Source organism: Hippopotamus amphibius, chromosome 8 (assembly GCF_030028045.1).
Source record: "Hippopotamus amphibius kiboko isolate mHipAmp2 chromosome 8, mHipAmp2.hap2, whole genome shotgun sequence".
Taxonomy (NCBI): Eukaryota; Metazoa; Chordata; class Mammalia; order Artiodactyla; family Hippopotamidae; genus Hippopotamus; species Hippopotamus amphibius.
This window is the reverse complement of record NC_080193.1, coordinates 21,048,139-21,068,345: the sequence shown is the minus strand read 5'-3', so window position 1 is coordinate 21,068,345 and position 20,207 is coordinate 21,048,139. Positions and strand designations below refer to the sequence as shown.

Sequence of the window (20,207 nt, the reverse complement as noted above, 5' to 3'; positions counted from 1 at the left end):
GGGGGGGACAAGGGGAGGCCCTCACCACTGTGTCCCCCTGACAAGCAGTGCCTGGGGTGAGCAGAGGGTGGGCCCAGCATCTCAGGAACACGAGGACCCGCTCTCCTACCGAAACCATTCTAAAGCCCCAGGTGAAAAATATTGAACGGAACGAAACAGAGATGCTGCTACCTGGAGTGGTGGAGAGCAAGGGTGAGATGTACTAAAATCAAATCCAGGGCTCCCACATCTTGGGGGACCTTCGTTGAAAGCATACCCCAATTTTTTTTTTTTGGCCGCACCGTGCAGCTTGCGGGATCTTCGTTCCCCAACCAGGGATCGAACCTGGGAGCACAGCAGTGAAAGCGCCGAGTTCTAACTTCTGGACCACTAGGGAATTCCCGAAAGCATACCCAAACTTGATTAACCTACCTGGAAACCTGTGTGACCACCCTAGAAAGAGTGAAAAGTGGCATTCGATTCCTAACAGAATTTAATGGAGAGGAAGAGGAAAATTCAAACTTATGCCGTGTATTTAAATACACAAATACAGATAACTTCCTGCCATGGCAGAAAGGGGTCTCAACTGGCTCCAAGCGTGAATGTCTGAGGCCTGTGGTCCAGACACGGCACATAAAGGCCTCCTAAAGGCCCCCAAACCAAGGTGTTGTGTCATCATTAAGAACTGACCAGTCGACTATGAAAGATGTGACTCTGGGACTTCCCTGGTGGCGCAGTGGTTAAGAATCTGCCTGCCAATGCAGAGGACACGGGTTTGAGCCCTGGTCCAGGAAGATCCCACATGCCTCGGAGCAACTAAGCCCGTGCGCCACAACTGTAGAACCTGCGCTCTATAGCCTGCGAGCCACAACTACTGAAGCCCACTTGCCTAGAGCCCATGCTCCACAACAAGAGAAGCCACCGCAATGAGAAGCCCACGCACCACAACGAAGAGTAGCCCCTGCTCCCCACAACTAGGGAAAGTCTGCACAGAGCAACGAAGACCCAAAGCAGCCAGTAAATTAAGAACTGACAATTCACTGAATGAAATGACGTCCCATGAGAGCCTTGAGCGCAGGTTGTGGTCTCCACCTAAATTGGGCACTGAGGCTCTGTACGTCCTTACCCGTATAATTGATGACCATGGCCTTCCCAAACACGGATGGGCTATATCTGGGGTTGGCCAGCTTGGTGTTCAGGTACAGTCTGAAATTCGAATCGTAGTCCACTTCCTTGTCTCCCAGTATGATAAAATGCCGTCCTTGGGAGACCTTTATGTTTTTTTCTAGGACGTTATCAATCACAGGGTCGATGTACTCATCCACGTCGTGGAACAGGAAAGGTGTCCCGTACTTTATGGACATCTCCAGCTGCTTGAGGAAGTCGGGGTCATTAAAGGAAGCCACCTGAAAGGGGACAGGGGGAGGCAGGTGCGGAAAATCAGCTTGCTTGCCAAATTCAAGGGGAAAAAAATCCTTAGAGATGGCAGCGGACGTATCAGCTCCTTGAAGGGAGGCAGAGGGGAAAACAGAACAGGGAGAGAAACAGGGTGTGTAAGTTGTATAAATCCAAAAATCCATGAGGTTCAGGCTCTCAGCAGCCTCACGTTCAGGAAGCAGAGTTCGGCAGCCAGAAGTGAACAGGAGAGAATCTTATCACATCTCTCAGAAGGCCTCAAAAAGGACCCAAACACAGAGCCCCCAGAACCAACTGTTTGCTTCAATCTTCCCTCCTCCTTTATTCACTTCCCTGCAAACCTCATGACTGCTTTCTTATCTCTTTTCTCGAAACATCTGTAAAAAACTCTTCTGCTATTCCAGTCCCTGGGGGCTCCCCTTCCCTTCCTCTCCACCCTCTTTTATTACGTTGATGTACTTAGCCTCTCACCCCATAAGTTGAAGCCTCCCTCTTTAAGAGGATAGGATGGGAATAGGAGTAGGACTGGGGGCTAGGAGTGGGCTGGCAATCACAGAACTCTCTGGAAGGCTCAGGGAAGAGGGACATCAAAGAACATTCCTGCATGAATGATGTTTGTCCCACTACAGCTATATGTGAATTTGGGGGGGGGGGGGGCGGCGGATGTTCCCGCAATCTTGGGATGCCTCCCCTACCTGCATGTACATACCTGGAGACAAGCACCAGAAAAAATAAGGAAAAGATAAAAACAGAAAATCATGAATTTGTTAATTATTTCAGTAAAAAGTAATTGGGCCCCAACAATTTCACCCAAGAAGATTAAAAGCACATGCCCACAAAATACCTGCACACGAATGTTCACAGCAGCACTATTCACGATAGCCAAAAAGTAGAAACAACCCAAATGTCCATCAACTGATGAGCAGATAAACAGATCATGGTCCATCCATGTGAGGAACTATTATTTAGCCATAAAAAGGAATGAAGTCCTGATACATGCTACAATATGTGTTGGTTAAGCATCTGGAGACAATGGGATTACTACTTAATACACATCTTTGAGACAAAAATGCATCCCCCAAACATTTATCGAGGCCCGTGTGAGATGCTGGGTTCTGCTGAGCCCCGGACTTGAACAAAGCCTTTGAAAACGTCGGATGCACTAAGCAGGGAAAATGAATTTTGAAAACATGCTAAGTGAAGGAAGCCAGTGCAAGAAGGCCACATACTGTACAATCCCACTCGTACAACAGGCAAACCTATAGAGACAGAAAATACGTTAGTGGTTGTCACAGGCTAGGGGTAAGGGAGCAGTAGGGGAAATGGAAGTTTTGGGGGTGGTGATGGCTAAAGGATATAGCATCTTTTAGGGGTGGGGGGGATGATAAAAATTTACCCTGGTGATTGTTACACAACTTGGTGTGTAATATACCAAAACCCACTGAACTACATGCTTCAAATGGGCAGAGTATATGGTACGTGAGTTATATCTCAATCAAGCCCACTTCCAAAAAGAAAGTGACTGAGCATCTAAGGCCACCCAGCCCTGCACTGCATAGGGGGCAGATGAAAAGATGACCTTCAGGTCACCTTCAGGTTGCTCACAGCCTGTGAGACAATGAATAGGCAAAGGGCAGAGTCTGAATCAGAGATGGTTCAAGCCTCCTCCAAGACTCAATGGGATGGGTGACCGGGAGCAGGAGGGCTCTTCTTGGGGCCTCAGGGCAATGGCATTACTGCCCAGCCTTGCTGGAGGCCAGGGAACACCGGGGAGAACCGGGTTGGGCCTGGAGGACAGCAGGAGGGTGAGGACACAGAGCGGGGTGGGTGAGAGGGTTGGCAGATGGGCAGCCATACCCGCAGGTTGTTCTTCTCCTCTTTCCTCTTTATCCAGTTGAGGGCCTGCTGCTGGGGGTCGATGCAGAGCGGGAAGCGGCTGGCCCGGGTGGTGAGGATGCCGTTCTGGACCGAGAGCTCGTCGGGGGGCAGCCCCTGGGAGCCCCACCTGGAAGGGGCAGCGACAGGGGAAATGGGGGTTTTTCTGAACCGACCGGGAGCCTGCACGACGGGGAAGCTGGGTGGGCAGGGCTCCCTGCCGTCTCTGGGCAGGCGGGTTGGCCACACGCGCCCTGGGCTCCGCGCCCCGCCCTCCTGGCTCCGGGTCGCCCTCACCTGCTGATCTCGACGTCGTCCGTGAGCAGGTTCTCGAGTCGGAAGGGCTGGCTCAGGGGGATGCCCCGCTCCAGGATGTCACTCTGCCAGACCTGGTTGACCATCTCGTCCCGGAACTCCCACGTGAAGGCGCCCTCGTAGCTCAGGAAGGCTGCGCACAGCAGGCAGTCGCCCAGCAACTTCACCCGCCGGTGCATCAGCTCGTCCAAATCGTTCAGCCACCTGGCGCGGGAGGCGGGGGGTTGCCGTGAGCGGTCACGGTCTGGCACAACCCAAGGAACCTTCTAGAAGAACCAGCCTGACACGCAGCTGGGAGGCAGCCAGCCAGAAGGAAACATTTTCTGAGATATTCTTTCCTTCTAGAGAACAAAGCTTGCCAGCTCACTTTGCCATTTGCCCGCCTAGCAAACCCAACGTCTCCAAAGACTTCGTTCAATTCCAGACCTCTGCACAACCCAGCATCTAACAGGGGCCTCGATAAATGTTTGGGGAATGATTTTGTCTCAAAGATACGTATTAAGTAGTAATCACATTGTTTCCAAACACCTCCTCAATAGCTTATAAACACACCCAGCCGAGCGAGAGCCCTAGTCCTGCTTGGTGACAAAATTCCATCCAAGATAAAGGAAAGCAGGTGTTTCATTTGGCCTCTTCTGGTAAATGGCCAAGGTCTTCTAGCTTTTAGACGTATTGTGGGACTTCCCTGGTGGTCCCAATACAGGGGGCACGGGTTCAATCCCTGGTTGGGGAACTAAGAACCTGCATGTCGCACGGTGCAGCCAAAACAAACAAAAATAGACATATTGAAAGCGGTTTGCTTCCCACAAGCAAACAATATTTTCCAGTGTTTTCCATACCATTTTTCCAGGTGCCAGTTTAGAAATTATTGGCCCATCCAGTGGACCAGCTATGGCCCAATGGTCCTCTTGCCCAAAAGCATCAAACAGCTCCACCTACTAAAAACTGAACCAGCCACAAGGGTCCAGCAACAGAGGTGGGCTCCTCCTCCAGACACGTCCCGAAGGGACTCGGGGTTAAAAGTCATTAAGAAGCAAACATTCCCCGGCCCTAGGGCACTGGTGTCTCCCTGTGTCCACCGCTGCACTGCCTCCCCTTAACAGTTACTCAGTAAATCACACTCAATACCTCATGTTAAAAGAATCTACCAAATGGCCATTAGCCACCTTACACAGGATAACAGAAAAATCAGAACTTTTTCATACGGTTCTCAGCTCAAGATGCAGCATGGAATAAAGACCCCACATGGAGAGAGATTCTGCTGATGCCGTTCACGCACAAACCCCAAAGTCTGGCTCAGAGCCACTTAGCAGGAGGGCTCGCTCCCCGGGCTGACCTGACGTTCTCGGACCCCAGCCCCGAGATGAGCTTGCCGGCCGCGATGAGCCGTCTCTCCATGACCTCGGCTTCTTCCTGCAGCTTCTGCTTCTCCAGAATGGCCGCCTCGTATCTGGCCCCCAGAGCTTCCAGCTCTCTCTGGATCGCGGCCAGCTCATTCTGGATCCTCTCCAGCTCGCGTTTGGTCAGGTAAAAATTCCGCTCCAGCCTGGCCACCTAAGTGAAGACAGTTCGAAGAACAGTGCAGAAATGGACAGTCGTGGGGCGGGGAAGAGACAGTCTCAGTCTCCCACCTGGGCTTATGTCAACCAGCATTTTTTTTGTGTGTGGGGGGGGCTGTGCTGCGTGGCTTGTGGGATCTTAGTTCCCCGACCAGGGATCGAACCCAGGCCCACAGCAGTGAAAGTGCTGAGTCTTAACCACTGGACAACCAGGGAATTTCTCCACCTGCATTTCTAATGCGGTCCCTACCCTCTGGCGCCACCCACAGCGAGGCACACGGCTTCTTGTCTTAGTGACCTCTCCAATGGTTTGATGCAAAAGTTGTACATCCCATTACAAAGAAGATGTCCTGCATCTGAGTTAGCAGATGGCTTAATTTTTGTGTGTACTAAGGTCCCAGTAAGAGGACCCTGTGATTCGAAGTCAAAAACTCAAAAGAATGCATTGAAAACAGTACTGGTCCTACTATAGGTTCTAAGTTTCACGAGTGAGAAAATCCTGAGTTATATACAGCAATGTCAAAATACATCTCAAAACAATGGAATCAACCTTATACAATTCTGCTTGCACTGTGTGTTCTGCATGTCCCTCTGTCCCAGTGGTTCTCAACATGGACCAAGTTTGCCCCCCGCAAGGGACACATGAAAATGTATGGAGACATTTTTGGTTGTCAAAACTTGGGGGTAGGGACAACGGCATCCAGTGGGTAGAGGCCAGGGATGCTTCTCAACATCCTACAGTGCCCAGGACAGCCCCCCACAACAAAGAAGGACCCGATCTAAAATGCCAATAGCACCCAGGGTGAGAAACTCTGCTTTAGCCCTCCCTTGAGAATGATTTTTACCCTCTTTTATTCAAAAATCTTTCAGACTTTGGTTCTGTCGGTTCACATTACACCTAAATGAGAGCTGTAATTCAGGGTTATTATTTATTGGGGAAAAAATGTTTATGCAGTTTAAAATCAGAATCTTGTCAGAATTTTCCCAGTAAGGCTGTGGACACATTCATTCTGACTCTGAAATGACCTCTCAGCAAAAGTGTGCAGGTCTTACAGATGGGCAATACCTTGTCTCTCTTGGGCTTGATTTCTCTAAAAACGTCACAGTAGCCCATCACAGCTTCCACAAACTTCAGCATCCCCAAGCCCGCCTTGCTCACAGCTTCCATTTCCTCGGTCGTGGTATTGAGGGTCCTCAAGAGGCCTGAAGGTCAAAGATGCAATGATTCCAGTGAGCAGCGAGCTTCATCTTGGGAAAATAAAATGGGAAATAAACTGCCTACAAACAAAGTAAGTATAACTAGTTCCTTTCTCCTCAGTAAGCCCGTGAGCGGGATCCAGACAGCTCTCCCACAGACAACAGGTGGGTCCAACCCTGAATGAGTTTTGTGTAAGTGGATGTTTAAGATGTGAGTGAGGGGCACAGGTTACTGATACCCAGGACATCCTACAACCCAGGCACCTCCGTGTGACACCCAGCAGCCCCCGGGGACCCAGGGCATCTGTGGGGACCCTCAACTGGGCACCAAGGTGGCTCAGAGCTGGCGGCCTACTGGGCTTTGTAGGTCATTACGGGTCCCATCACTCCCACCGGCACCCTCACCCTGGGAGTAACGTCACATAAATGGAAACCCATCCAAGACCGGGTAAAAAGAGCCCTTTGGGTTTCTGTAGTTGTTGTTATCCTTTGTGTTTTGATTCGTTTTTAAGTGGCTGAAAAAAAGCAATGATAATAAAGTTCTGAATAAACCATTAAGATAAACAATGACACAATGAACTTGTATTGCCATCGTCGAAGGCTAACATCATTCCCAGTGGCTAAGCTCTGGGGCAGGAATCAGGCTCCGAGGGAATGCGGGCATCTGTAACTGAAATGGGGGAATGGGGTGGGTGGTGCCAGCTCCTCCTCCTCGCCCACCCCCCAGGGACCTACAGAAGACTTCATACCCCCACCTGCAAAAGGCACAAGGGGAGACGTCAAGGTTAGACCAACTCTTTTTTTATTCCCCCTGAATACCCATTTTTAAAAATTGAGATAAAATTAACGTAACATAAAATGAACCATGTTAAGGTGTACAATTCGGTGGCATTTAGTAGAGTCACAAGATTTTGCAGGCCTTTCTAGTTCCAAGACACTCTCATCATCTCAAAAGGAAACTTCATAGCTATTCAGCATTCACAACCCATTTCCCCTCCCCAGACCCTGGCAAGCGCTAATCTGCTTTCCATCTCTGTGGATCTACCTATTTACCTACGGATATTTCATGTAAATGGAATTACAATAGATGGCCTTTTGTGCCTGGCTTCTTTCACTCAGCAACATCTATGCTGTAGCACACGGCAGCACTCTGTTCCTTTTTATGACTGAATAATATTCCATTGTGTGAATATGTTTGTTCTTGTTATCCATTCATGGATAGACATTTGGGTTGTCCTCAGCTTTCAGCTATTGTAAGTGGTGCTGTCAGGAACATTTGTGTATACGCTTCTGTCTGAATACGTGTTTTCTATTCTTTTCGGGATATACCTAGGAGCGGGGTGGTTGGGACACAGGGTAATTCTATGATTAACTGTCTGAGGAACTCCCAAACTGTTTCCCACACCATTTTACATTTCTTACAATGATGTACGAGGGTTACAAGTTCTCCGCATCCTCTCCAACACTTGTTTTGTGTGGTTCTGTTTAAATTATACCATCCTAGTGGGGCTGAATGGTACCTCATTGTGGTTTGATTTGTGTTTTCCTAGTGACTAATGTTAAGCATATTTTCATATGCTTGTTTGCCATTTGTACTGATATATCTTTTTTGGAGAAAAGTCTATTCAAGCCCTTTGCCCATGAGACCAATTCTTGGCACCACTATGCCCATCAGATAAGATGCACAGAAGACCAGGCAGGGTGGGCTCCACGAGACAGTCGTGTTTCCTACCAGGGAGATTGCTGACTCACACATTCATCGGGCACCCCTGCCACTGCCCATCCAGCAGCCACCCTCCCTGTTTCACGAGCCCATGCCACCATCCCCCTCTGGGGACAGTCATTCCCCCTCTTCCATCAGCAAAGCCATGGTGACACCACTTGACCACAATGGGAGGGTCTGCCTGCGATAAACCCCCTCCTTGCTCTCCCTCCCTGCCCCGAAAACTGAGCCGCCAGGTTGAGAACCAGCCTGGCTGTTCCTACATCTGTCTAGGCTCACCTCTGATATTTTTAACTTGGCTCTGGGTAACTGAATCGAAGTCGATCTCCATCAGAGACCTCAGGAAGTTGGGGTCAGACATCATGCCTTTGGCGGTTTTCCAGTTGAGCTCTTTGTACCCCTTCATGATAAGGATGCATTCGCAGACCGTCTGCACCTGCTTCGGGGGCTTAGCAAAGGACCTGGGGAGAAGCAGACGCACACGTGGATCAGACGCAGCCTGTGGTCAGGATCTGGCCTGAATGAGAGCTCCGGGGAAAATGGCTCAACCCGGGAGTTGTTCCTTGGAGGCGATACTGCATGGAAACAACAGAAGCCACAACCCAACACAGACTTGGGCTCCTGGGGGTGGGCTTCTCTGAAGGCAGGGACTGGATTTCATCTGTCAAGTGCCAGATCAGGCTCCTGGAGTCAGACCAGATGCCAGGAACACAGCAGGGCATCATTCAGTGCAAACCCAGGCCACCCCTGAATCAGCAGCTCAGGGTGGAGCCTGGGAATCTGTGTCTTTAATTACACCCTGGGGTGATTCCTCAGACTCCAGAGTCATTCCTCTCATTATCCTCCTCCTACTTTCCACTTACTACATGAAGAAATAGGACTCAAGTCCTTGGATGCCCTGCCTGTGTCCACACAGCCCGTGGGGTCTGGGATCCCCCACCCTGTCTCTGTCTTTGCTGAAGCTATATCATCACTCTACTGCTCCAACATCCAGACATCCAGCACCCTTGACCCTCCAGGGAACTGGAAACCCAACAGGATCAGAAGGAAAGGCAGCATCAGTGCAAAAACCCAAGAAGGAACGGGTGTCACGCTGACTGTATCCTGTGGACCTGCTCGGCTGCCAGCTGCCCGGCAAAGTCTATAGAAGCCACACGAGTCGTGCAGACACCAAAGCCGTGGAGGGAGACAGAAGCAGAAGGGAAAGGATGAAAAGGAGGCAAAGGAAAGGAAGGGAAAGGAAGAGCCCCCTGAGGGCAGGGAGCAGCCTGGGAGAGGCCAGAGTACCCCAGGGGGGGAAGGGAGGGAGGGAGGGACACAGAAAACAATCTGACCCACACAGCAGTGAAGGGGCTCTGAACCCAGCAACTCCCCCAGCCCTCCTGGCCCCGGGACCCCCACCCACTCGCCTGTAGAGCCACACAGGGTTGGGTAGGGACAAGCCAGGGCAATGACTCCAGCACAAAGCCCAGCGATTAAAGTAATGGTCCTGAGTCACCTGGGAAAGCTTAATTAGGCGGTGGCGTTAGGCGCTTATGAAAGCAGGCAACGCTGTCAACTGTTTTTAAAAGGTTCCCTTCAGGGCTGATGAAGGCCAGGCCTGGGCCACTGCTCCCTGAATAACCTGAGGAGGAGGGAGTCAGAGAGATGTTTTCAGACACAAGTTGGAAGGCATCCTGAGCCCTCCAGAAGGTTAGGAACAGTCCAGGGTTCTCAGCTTTCTCATCTTTAAAATGAGGAGATGGAACTGGGACCTTCCAGCTCCCAAAGACTTTGAATCTATGAAAGTGAAGTGTCTGTTACCAGTTTACAAACTGGTCCCAGGAGCCTCATTTATCCAGAACATGATGTTGTGGTGCCAGATAACTGAGGGGTTTGAAAAAGTAAGGTTACGAGGCTGTGAAATGAAAATGTTTCTGTTTCATTAGATTCCTTTCTCCTATTACAAAAGAAACTGAGGGAGAGACAGACAGACAGACAGACAGACAGACAGACAGACAAAGGTGATGCCATGCTGCCTTCCCTGGAGGAGAATACCCATTACAAACCTCACTCCCCACCTCCCCTCACTCTACCCCAGACACTCTGACTGTCTCCACTTTTCCTCCTGAGTCAAGCTCCTTCCAGCCCCCCACCAGCCTCCATCCCACATCTCAGTTTAAATGTCACTCCCTGGGGGTCACCTTCCCTGACTACCCAACCCCCCAGACTAGGTCAGGTCCCCCGTTACCCACAGGCATAGCAGCAACGACCTTCCCTTCCTGACCCGCTCCTGGGTAATTTTACTGTATAGGTGAGATCCCCACGTGCACGCCCGTGTCTCCCCCAGACCGTCAGCTCCATGCGGTGAAGACCCCCCGCCTGGCCCACTGCCCCTCAGCCCCAGTGCCAGCGCAGGGCGGGCGGTAGGTACCCGATGATACCAAACGAAGGAAAGGAAGAAAAGTAAAATTGCAGGCCAGTGACAAAGGGAGCCTTTTATACTCTGGAGAAACATCCACCACTAATCTTCATGACTCCTAATCTTCCTGCCTTAACACTTAATGACTTCTGCAAAAGGGATTGAACATTACAGAAAGGAAGTTCTATTTAAAGAATTAAAGGATTATGAAATTGTCAAGACCTAAGTGCTGGCTCATCACCCGTAACATCCAAATGGCCCAAACAAAGCCAGACTGTAGTCATCTGGATCCAAACTCATTAAACCCAAGGAAAAAAATCCCAAAGTGATCAAAGATTTAAATGTAAATAATAAAACTATAAAAGTGTAAGATGAAACCATGGGGAAATTATTTTACAGTCTTCCAGTTGTAAGACCTTTTAAGTATGAGGTAACAGTGACAAGCCACAAAATAAAATACTGTTGAAACCTGCCACGTAAAACTAAACATGTACACACGGCAAACACAAACACACAAACAAACCTCCTAAATAAAGTCAAATGGCTGGTGACAAACTGGGAAAACTATTTGCAACTCACATTATGCATAAAAAGCTAATCTTCCTTTTATATAAAAGCCCCTGGGAATGGATTAAAAAAAAAAGGCAACAGTAACAACAGCAGTCCAAGAGATAAACGGGAAAAGCACACAAACAGTCCACAGAAAATGAAATACACAGGACTCTTACACACATTTTTCACATGTGAAAAAAAGAGGCCAATCGCACTCATCATAAGGGAAATGCACATTAAAACTACACAAATACCACTTTTCACCTATATAACAAGCAAAAATCCAAGTGTTTAATAGTGCCCTCTCTTGGTGAGGCCATGAAAAAGCAGGTATTCGCATGTATTGCCAGCGGCAGTGTAAATTGGTTCCACACCTACAGCAGGCATTAGGCAACAGCTATAGACATTATAAACACACACACCTTTGGACCCAGCAATTCCACTTCTGAAAGTGTATCCTTCCACAGTGAAGCAAGTCAGGGTTACTCTTCGCCACACTGTTTGTAAAGGCAAAAGACTGGAAATAAGCTAAACATTCCTAAATTGGGGCTGATTAAATAAATAATGGCACAGCCATCCAATGGAATGTGATGGGCTCTTTTTAAATATTGAGGAAGCTCTCATATATCAACATGCAAAAGATCTCCAAGGTGTATTGTTAAGCGAAAAAGCCAAGATGCAGAAAAATATGTATCGTGTATTACCAATTATATTTTAAAAGGAAAGAAAAAAGAATACAGAGGTAATCCTTTGTTCTACAACCCTTAGAGTCCAATGTTGGGAACTGCAGGGACACTGGTATATCTGGTTGCCTTAAACATGCACAAAAACCCTCTGGATGGATATATGATAAATATATATGAGATATACGTAACCACACGATGGTTACCTGATCTGTAGGAGGAGGGGAACTAAGCTGATGGGGGACAGGTGGGAGAGGGCTTTTCGGGGCACAGCAGTTTGATGTTGGAACCATGACCTCGGCCAGTGTTTACATAGCACTGACCCTATACTCAACCCAGTTCTGAGAGCTCTTTACATAATAGCTCACTGGATCCTCGTAACAACCCTGATGCTATGCAGACAATTATTATCATCCACATTTTACAAATGAGGAAACTGCAGCACAGAGAGGTTAGGTGACTTGCCAAATGTCACACAGCCGGTAAGAAGCAAAGGCATGCATCAACATACTATCTGTTCCAATAATTACATTTTAAAAAAATCATTCCTTTTGGACCATAGGCCACTTTCACTTTCTCAGGGTAACACAGGCACCCTGTCTAACTGCAGGGGACATATCAAATTCTCTACGTGGTCCCATGGAAACCTACTCTCACCCCCGCACCTTGGATTATTGAGGGGGACTCACAACACCCCCCTTCCAAATAAATCCCCCTCAATAATCCTTCCCAACTCTCTGCTCTCAGAATGTTTTTATGCTGCTGACCTGGGAGCAGTGCCCCAAATCCACATAACCAGTGGTTGGATGTTTCCCTTGAAAATGTGCACATTGAGGGTCTCTCCCACAACTCAGTCTAAATTTCCAACACATGCTACTGCAGTTTTAAAACACCCATCCTTATGCCTTCATTGCAATCACACTGCAAACCTCTGAAATCATGACGTCTTACTGACAGCGGCAGCATCTCCGGATGACCCCCTCGCCCCGGGAGTTACTCGGGCCCCCTGCCCTGCAACCGGCTGAACGTTCTGTTCGAATCCATGTTTCAAAAATGAGCCAAGAGCCAGAGCACAGCTTTGGACCAGGGCTGCTGCTCGGCCCTTAGGAAAAGAGAGGCGCTCAGAGAGGCAGCACCACCCGCCAGGAACACAAAGCGCAGGGTCAGCTTCCAGCCTGGAGACAGGAGTCTCTCTCACAGCAGACCCGACTGTGGGACCAGAAGGATGGAGCCCCTTCTGAAAACGAGACTGAAATGGGGTTGAGGAGAGGAGAGAGCCAAGGCCCCTAACGCAGGACACGCGTGTGGGGCCAGGCAGCACGAGGACAGGGCGGGCAGACAGGACGCTGGTTCTTCCTGGCTTCACTCACGGTGCTAAACTTACCAGCGAGATCCATTAACGGTGGCCTAGTGGCGGACGCCATGGGGTGGGGAGAAAGCTCCGCACCAGGCCCCTCTTCTGGACAGCAAATGAGCCCTCTGGCTGTGGGGGTGGAGTCACTGTACAGCTTGACCTGCAGAATGTCTGAAGGCCACAATAAAGACCCACTCTCCCAGGAATTCCCTGGCGGTCCAGTGGTTAGGGCTCAGTGCTTTCACTTTCAGGGCCTGGGTTCCAACGCTGGTCGGGGAACTAATATCCCTCAAGGAGCAGCACGCCAAAACCAACCAAACAAACAAACAAACTCTCTCCCCACCTCTACAAGCCCACCACTTAGCTAGAAATGGACGAGGGCATCTTCCGTCCGTTTTCAGCCTGGGACACACCTTGGCTGCATCCAGGGCCCTGCCTCTTTTAGGGCAGACACTCCTCTGTCCGTCCCATAAAGAGGACTGACAAGGCTCCAGCTCTCCCACCAGTCCCTTCTGGAACCCAGCCTCCTTCCATCAGTCAGCCTGGGTTCAAGGCCATGGGGCTTGAGGCAAGGCAGCTCACCCTCCTGGGCTCAATGTCCCTCATCTACAGGTGAAGACGATAGGAACCCCCACCACAGAAAGCGCCTGGCACAGCGGGCGGCACAGAAATGCAGGACCGCCGTGATTATCTCATCATTACTGTCAAGAGTGACACCGGTGACCAGCGCGCAGGGAGAGTGCCGGCCGTTACCTAATCTCGGTCACATCTGACTTGTCCAGCTTCTGCAGCTCCAGCTTGGCAGCCTCCAGGATGGGCATGACCTCGGCCAGGGCCGTCTCGGCCTCCGTCTTTTCCACCGCGATGATCTTGTTCTGCTCCTCTATCTCCATGGCTTTTTCCTCCGCCAGCTTCTTCTTTTCCTCCGCTGTGGGGGGAGGGGGCGGTCAGGGGAGCCACTGGCGTGTGGAAAGGATGGACCACCGCTCCTGGACCAAAGTGGCACAGCCCTCAAAGGGGGACGCCGGGCCGAGGGGGTCGAATGAGCTTCAGCTACTACGGTGGCCTTGGGCACTCCCATTGGGACGGAGGTCCTCACGGCGCCTGGTGTCCCCACCGCGGGGACGGCTGCTGCGATGCTGACCCTCCTTGACTGGCCCACCTGTGTCCCCACCCAACTCCAGCCCTGCTTGGCCAGTTTTAGCTGAGGACACCAGGGCTGCCCTCCCTGTTTTTCTGGCTCACCGAGGCCTCTCTGTCTCTTCATCAGCTTTTCCTACATCCCTTCAGCCCAGCTCAAAAGCCACCCTCCCCTGAGGTCACTCTCAGTCTCATCACTCTCTTATTTGCTTCACGACACTAATCACAGTCTGAAATTTCATCTGATCATTGGCTCATCGATTGGCCCTGCTCGCTAGCAGGTATGCATCTCCCCGAGGGCTGTGACCCCAGCGTTTAAGACAAAGTTTGGCTCGTAGAAGGTGTACAGGCTTGACTAGGGCCCTCCTCAAAATTCATGGCCACCCAGAACCTCAGAATGTCACCTTATTTGGAAAGAGAGTCTTTGTAGATGTAATTCGTTAACAGGAGGTCATACTGGGTTAGGGTAGGGCCTAAATCCAATGACTGTGTCCTTGTTAAGAAGACCACGTGAAGACAAGGAGACACAGAGGGAAGGAGGTCACGTGACGATGGAGGCAGAGGTCGGAGGGTTGCGTCTACAAGCCAAGGAACGCCCAGGGTTGCCGGCCACCACTAGGAGCTGGGAGAAGCAGGGAAGGATCCTCCCCTAGAGCATTTGGAGGGAGCAGGGACCTGCCAAGACCTTCATGTCAGACTTCTATCCTCCAGAACCGTAAGAGAATAAATGTCTATTGTTTTAAATCACCCAGTTTGTGGTGCTTTATTACAGCAGCCCTAGGAAACAAATAAAGTAGGTGTTCAATAAATGTGTGCTGAGTTCAGCAGTCTCGCCCGGAAGGGGTATTCTCCCGGGACTCATCCTCACGGTCAACAAGCAAGCATTCAGCTTGGCTGATTCAAAACGTGAACTCCAGGGACTTCCCTGGCAGTCCGGTGGTTAAGGCTTGGCCTTCCAGTGCAAGGGGGTGTGGGTTCAATCCCTGGTCAGGAAGCTAAGACCCCACATGCCCTGGGACCAAAAAAGCAAAACATAAAACAGAAGCAATATTGAAACAAATTCAATAAATACTTGAAAAATGGTCCACATCGAAAAACACCTTAAAAAAACAGAACAAAACAACGTGAACTCCAGGAGAACGTCAAGCGCATCCCAACAGCACGGACTGGGAGTCGGGGGTGGGGGGGGGGGCGGGTGCCAAAGCCAAGCTGAGGTGCTGTGACAAGAACAGTGACAAGTGGGTCCTGTGGCTGGGGCCTGACATGATATAGCTGGAGCCGAACTGAACCAAGATCACATGCAGAAGCAACATGAACATGGACTAGGAAGAGCATACACAGAGGCAGGAAGGTGGAGGGGCTTCTGTAGAAATCCGAGGAGGACACGCAGCAGAACACAGGATTCTAAGACACGATAGACACGGGAGCCCCAAGACTTCCCTGATGGTCCAGTGGTTAAGACTCCAGGCTCCCAATGCAGGGGGTCCGGGTTCAATCCCTGGTCAGAGAACTAGGTCCCACATGCTGCAGCTAAGAGCCCGCATGCCATAACTAAGACCCGCAGCAGCCAAATAAAATAAAATTAAAAAAAGAAAAGAAAAGATAGAAACGGGAGCCCCGAGACAAAGGAAGAAGGATTAGGGGTCGGGTCAGGGCTGCAGCTTAGGAGTTGTCCTGTGTGAGAGTTGTGTAAAGAAAGGCAATTCTGGGATTTCCCTGGGGGTGCAGTAGTTGAGAATCCGCCTGCCTATGCAGGGGACATGGGTTCGATCCCTGTTCCAGGAAGATCCCACGTGCCGTGGAGCAGCTAAGCCCATGCGCCACAACTGCCGAGCCTGCACTCTAGAGCCCATGAGCCACAACTTTTGAGTTCACGTGCCACAACTACCGAAGCCCACACACCTAGAGCCCGTGCTCCACAACAAGAGAATCCACTGCAATGAGGAGCCTGCACACCGCAATGAAGAGTAGCCCCACTCGCCGCAACTAGAGAAAGGCCACACATAGAAACAAAGACCCAATTCAGCCAATAAGTAAATAAATACAATAAATAAATAAATTCATTAAAAAAAAAGAAGAAAGAAAAGAAAGCCAATTTCTTAAAGCAGGAGGGAGCCAGGCCGAGAGAAGCTGCCAGGCCAGGAAGATCAGGTGAGGGGCCCAACAAAGAACCTGAAACAGGTTCACATTAGCACCAAGAAAGTCCCAAATGAATGATGCTCAGGCTGAGGTCATTTAAACCGACCCAGTTCACTAGCTCATGGAGAGTAAAGAGATGACTTTTCCACACCCTGTCAAATCCTCAAGCTAGCCAGCTGTGGGTCCTGCATGTGGTAGGATCTCAGTGCCTATTACAGGGGGCTTGACTCTAACTCAAAAAACTAGCAATGAGAGGGCCGTAAGAAGCCACTTCCTACCAGTGGCTTCCCAGGGATGTCCCCCAGTGCAGCCCTCTCTTGTTTGGGGTATTTTTGGTGGGGAGGGGGGTGTCCCCGCCCCCAGAGCTAGCCCCGCACTCGCCTATGGCCGTGTTGGTGGCGATCTCCTCCAGCAGGGCCTCGCAGGCGGCCGACTTCTCCGCCAGCACCATCTTCTGCTCGGCCAGCTTCTTGTTCAGCTCGTCCAGCTGGATGGTGGCCTCCTTCAGCTTGTCCAGCCCCCCCTCCAGACGCCTGCACTGAGCTGCGGAAAGGGAACACGGGCATTCACCCTCCAGGGGGCGCTGTTCCCAGCACACCCAGGCAAGCATTCCAGTGCGATTCATCCAACTTGGGCTCACGGTGGGGCGGGGGGGGGGAATCATTTTCATGAGATGCCAAGCATCTTTCAGGGGAGCAGGGAGGGATACACTGGGAGATTGGAACTGACATATACACACTACTATACATAAAATAGATAACTAATAAGGACCTACTGTATAGCACAGGGAACACTACTCAATACTCTGTAATGGCCTATATGGGAAAAGATTCTAAAAAAGAGTGGATATAGGTACATGCATAGCTGATTCACTTTGCTGTACAGCAGAAATTAATACAACATTGTAAATCAACTATACTCCAATAAAATTTTTTTTAAAAGAAGCTAGAAAAAAACATCTTTCAGTACCTCCGTTGCCATAAGGGGATGGCATCTTCCAGAAGGAATATATTCCTGAAAACAGCCCTTTGGCCAACAGCCAGAACCAGAGCATTTTAAAAAAGCATTTTCCAGCAGAGTACATGGCTCTCATCAAACAGTATCTCTAATGCAATGAAAATTTAGAGCTAAGAAAGTGCATGGCCCAGCACAGAAAAACAGAAATAAAAGCATGCCAGGGCCCTGCCCACACAGACGAATCATGCTGAAATGCAAAATGCAAAATGCAAAATGTGCTCCGCTTTGTCTCAATCATGAGTATGCCCGGTCCTGCTAGGAAACATTTGCTTAAGGAAAAGAGCAGCACTTGGATCTTTACTTGTAAGTAATAACAATTCCTAACCGTCCATTCCCAAGTCTTACCTATATTATAGTGAGTTTTCTCGTCCAGTAATTTTGAATACGTGTTAATAAAATCCAGGTAGTTCTTGGGAGTTACATAGTTGCTACGTCTCAGTTTCTGTAGGAATTGTTTGCTGAAGTCACCCACGGATTCGTGGACCAAAACAACATGTTCTACCAGATCTTCGATATTTTCTACTGGGATCATTGTATTAGTCCCTGAAGAGAAAGGAATGAGAAAGGATGGCTCTTAAAGAAAGGAAAAGAGCAGTTCCTCAAAACAGTTAAACATGGAATTTCCACACAAGCCAACAATTCCACTGCTAAGTATGTGCCCAAAAGAACTGAAAAATGGACACAGGCAGATTCTTGGACGCCGATGTTCATAGCAGCACCATTCACAGTAGCCAAAAGCGGGACGCGTATCCAAGTGTCCATCAACGGATGCATAAACAAAATGTGGTCTGTCTGTAAATGGAATATTATTCAGCCTTAAAGAAGAAGGAAATTCTGACACATGCCACAACATGGATAAACCTGGAAAACACGCTAAATAAAAGAAGCCAGACGCAAAAGGACAAATGTCTCATGATTTGACTTACATGAAATATCTAGAATTGGCAAAGTCATAGAGACAGAAAGTATATTGGGGTAGGGCCAGGGGTGGGGTTGGGAGAACAGGGAGTGAATGTTTAATGGGGACAGAGTTTCAGTTTTAAAGATGAAAAAGGGGGACTTCCCTGGTGATCCAGTGGTTAAGAATCCGCCTTCCAATGCTGGGGATGCGGGTTTGATCCCTGGTCGGATCCCACACGCCATGGGACAATTAAGCCCATGAGCCACAACTACTGAGCCTGCATGCCACAACAAAGAGCCTGCACGCCACAACTAAGACCTGAAGCAGCCAAAAATAAATATATATAATGTGTGTGTTGTGTGTGTGTGTGTATATATATATATATAATAAATGGAGGTGGAAAAGGTTCTGGAGATGGATGGTGGTGGCATTTGCACAACTCTGTGAATGTAACTCGTGTAACAGCGCACATTTAAAACAGCTAAAAATGGTTAAAAATGGCAAATTTTATATTATATCTATTTTACCACAGTAAAATACGATATAAAAATGTTTTAACAAACAAGAGCAGTTATCATTTGTCAGTGGCTTTTCTGGACCACAATACTGATCCATGCTCTGGCAATTTCTCTAAGAACACAAAAAGCCAATTCTCTGTCCCCACAGGTAAGAAGGTCTGTCTCCCTAAAGGCTAAGACAGTGTGGTGGGAGGGGCTTGAGATTCCAGGAGAGAAATTCTCCCAATGTCCCTGCTGTGTCCCCTGAACCCAGCACATACCAGTACGTCTTCCTAAAACTCTGCTGAAAGAATTAATCATCACTCCTAGTGCCAAAACCACATTGCTTAAATTATCTCACGGATTACAAAATACTTTCACCTCAAAGCAGAAGATGAAGGAAGGAAGTATGACCAAAAGCATGCATTCATCCAGATTCTGCATATTCGATCTTGAATTATACCAGGGATCAGCAAACCACAGCCCATGGGCCAGTTTTACAGCAGGCATGAAAAGCTTTGCCTCACAAATAACCATACTATGGGCACAGTCTTCCCAATTCCAGGGATATATCCTAAGGGAAAACATTCTGAGAGGATTCCATGCAGTATTATTTAGGATACTGAACCAATGAATACTGAGAGCAAAGCTAAGTGCTAAGGCACGGAGGTGACAAGCCTGTGAAAGCTAAGGTACATCTATATCAGGATTGGCAACCTACAGCCTGCAGGACAAATCTGGCCCACCACCTGTTTTTGTAAATAAAGTTTTATTGGCACACAGCCACGCCCATTCATTTACATATTGTCTATGACTGCTTTCATGATGCAATGGTGGAAGTGAGTAGTTGCAGCAGAGACCATGTGACCCGCAAAGCTGAAAATATTTATCATCTGGTCATTTACAGAAAAAGTTTGCTGATCCCTGAGTTATATCATCAGGAAAGAGTCACTCTCTTAGCCCCCTTCCCCAAAATACTGCAATCTACCTATCAAGTGGGACTAGTTATTTATTTATTGGACACATATTTATAAGGCTGATGCTATTTAAAAGGTCACCCGGTGTCATAAATCTGCTCAAGTTAGGTCCAGATAAAAAAGATTTTCCCTGAGGATAAATTGGCTCTCTTCCTTATTTTGAAGATTAAAATTAAGAATCAAGGCCTTAGAGGCTTGCAACTGTTGAGCAAATTCAGGACTGATGGATAATCAGTTTACCGAAAGGTCTTTCAGACATCCTTGGGGTCAGGGATCAGCACAGTTATTCTATAAAGAACCAGACAGTAAATATTTAGGCTCTGTGGGCTGTACAGGCTCTGGGGCAATTACTCAACTTTGTGGTTGTAGCATAAAAGCAGCCACAGACATTGTGTTTATTACACGTGTTCCAATAAAACTTCACTTACCAAGGCAAGCGGTGGGCTGTATTTGGCCTGCAGGCCAGGGTTTACTGACCCCTA

General features: G+C 49.0%; 1 protein-coding gene across 2 annotated transcripts in view; it reads right to left on the bottom strand.

Annotated features, from left to right (window-relative positions):
* Positions 1 to 20,207, bottom strand: part of DNAH10 (dynein axonemal heavy chain 10) — a 152,261-nt gene that overhangs the window by 14,652 nt on the left and 117,402 nt on the right. For both annotated transcript variants that reach the window (XM_057744253.1, XM_057744254.1), the window contains 9 exons: positions 17,696 to 17,893; positions 16,715 to 16,876; positions 13,808 to 13,982; positions 8,344 to 8,525; positions 6,211 to 6,347; positions 4,922 to 5,139; positions 3,568 to 3,789; positions 3,253 to 3,400; positions 1,106 to 1,385 (listed from right to left, as the gene is read on the bottom strand). In XM_057744253.1, the coding sequence (XP_057600236.1) occupies positions 1,106 to 1,385; positions 3,253 to 3,400; positions 3,568 to 3,789; positions 4,922 to 5,139; positions 6,211 to 6,347; positions 8,344 to 8,525; positions 13,808 to 13,982; positions 16,715 to 16,876; positions 17,696 to 17,893 (1,722 nt within the window). The remainder of the gene's footprint in view (positions 1 to 1,105; positions 1,386 to 3,252; positions 3,401 to 3,567; positions 3,790 to 4,921; positions 5,140 to 6,210; positions 6,348 to 8,343; positions 8,526 to 13,807; positions 13,983 to 16,714; positions 16,877 to 17,695; positions 17,894 to 20,207) is intronic.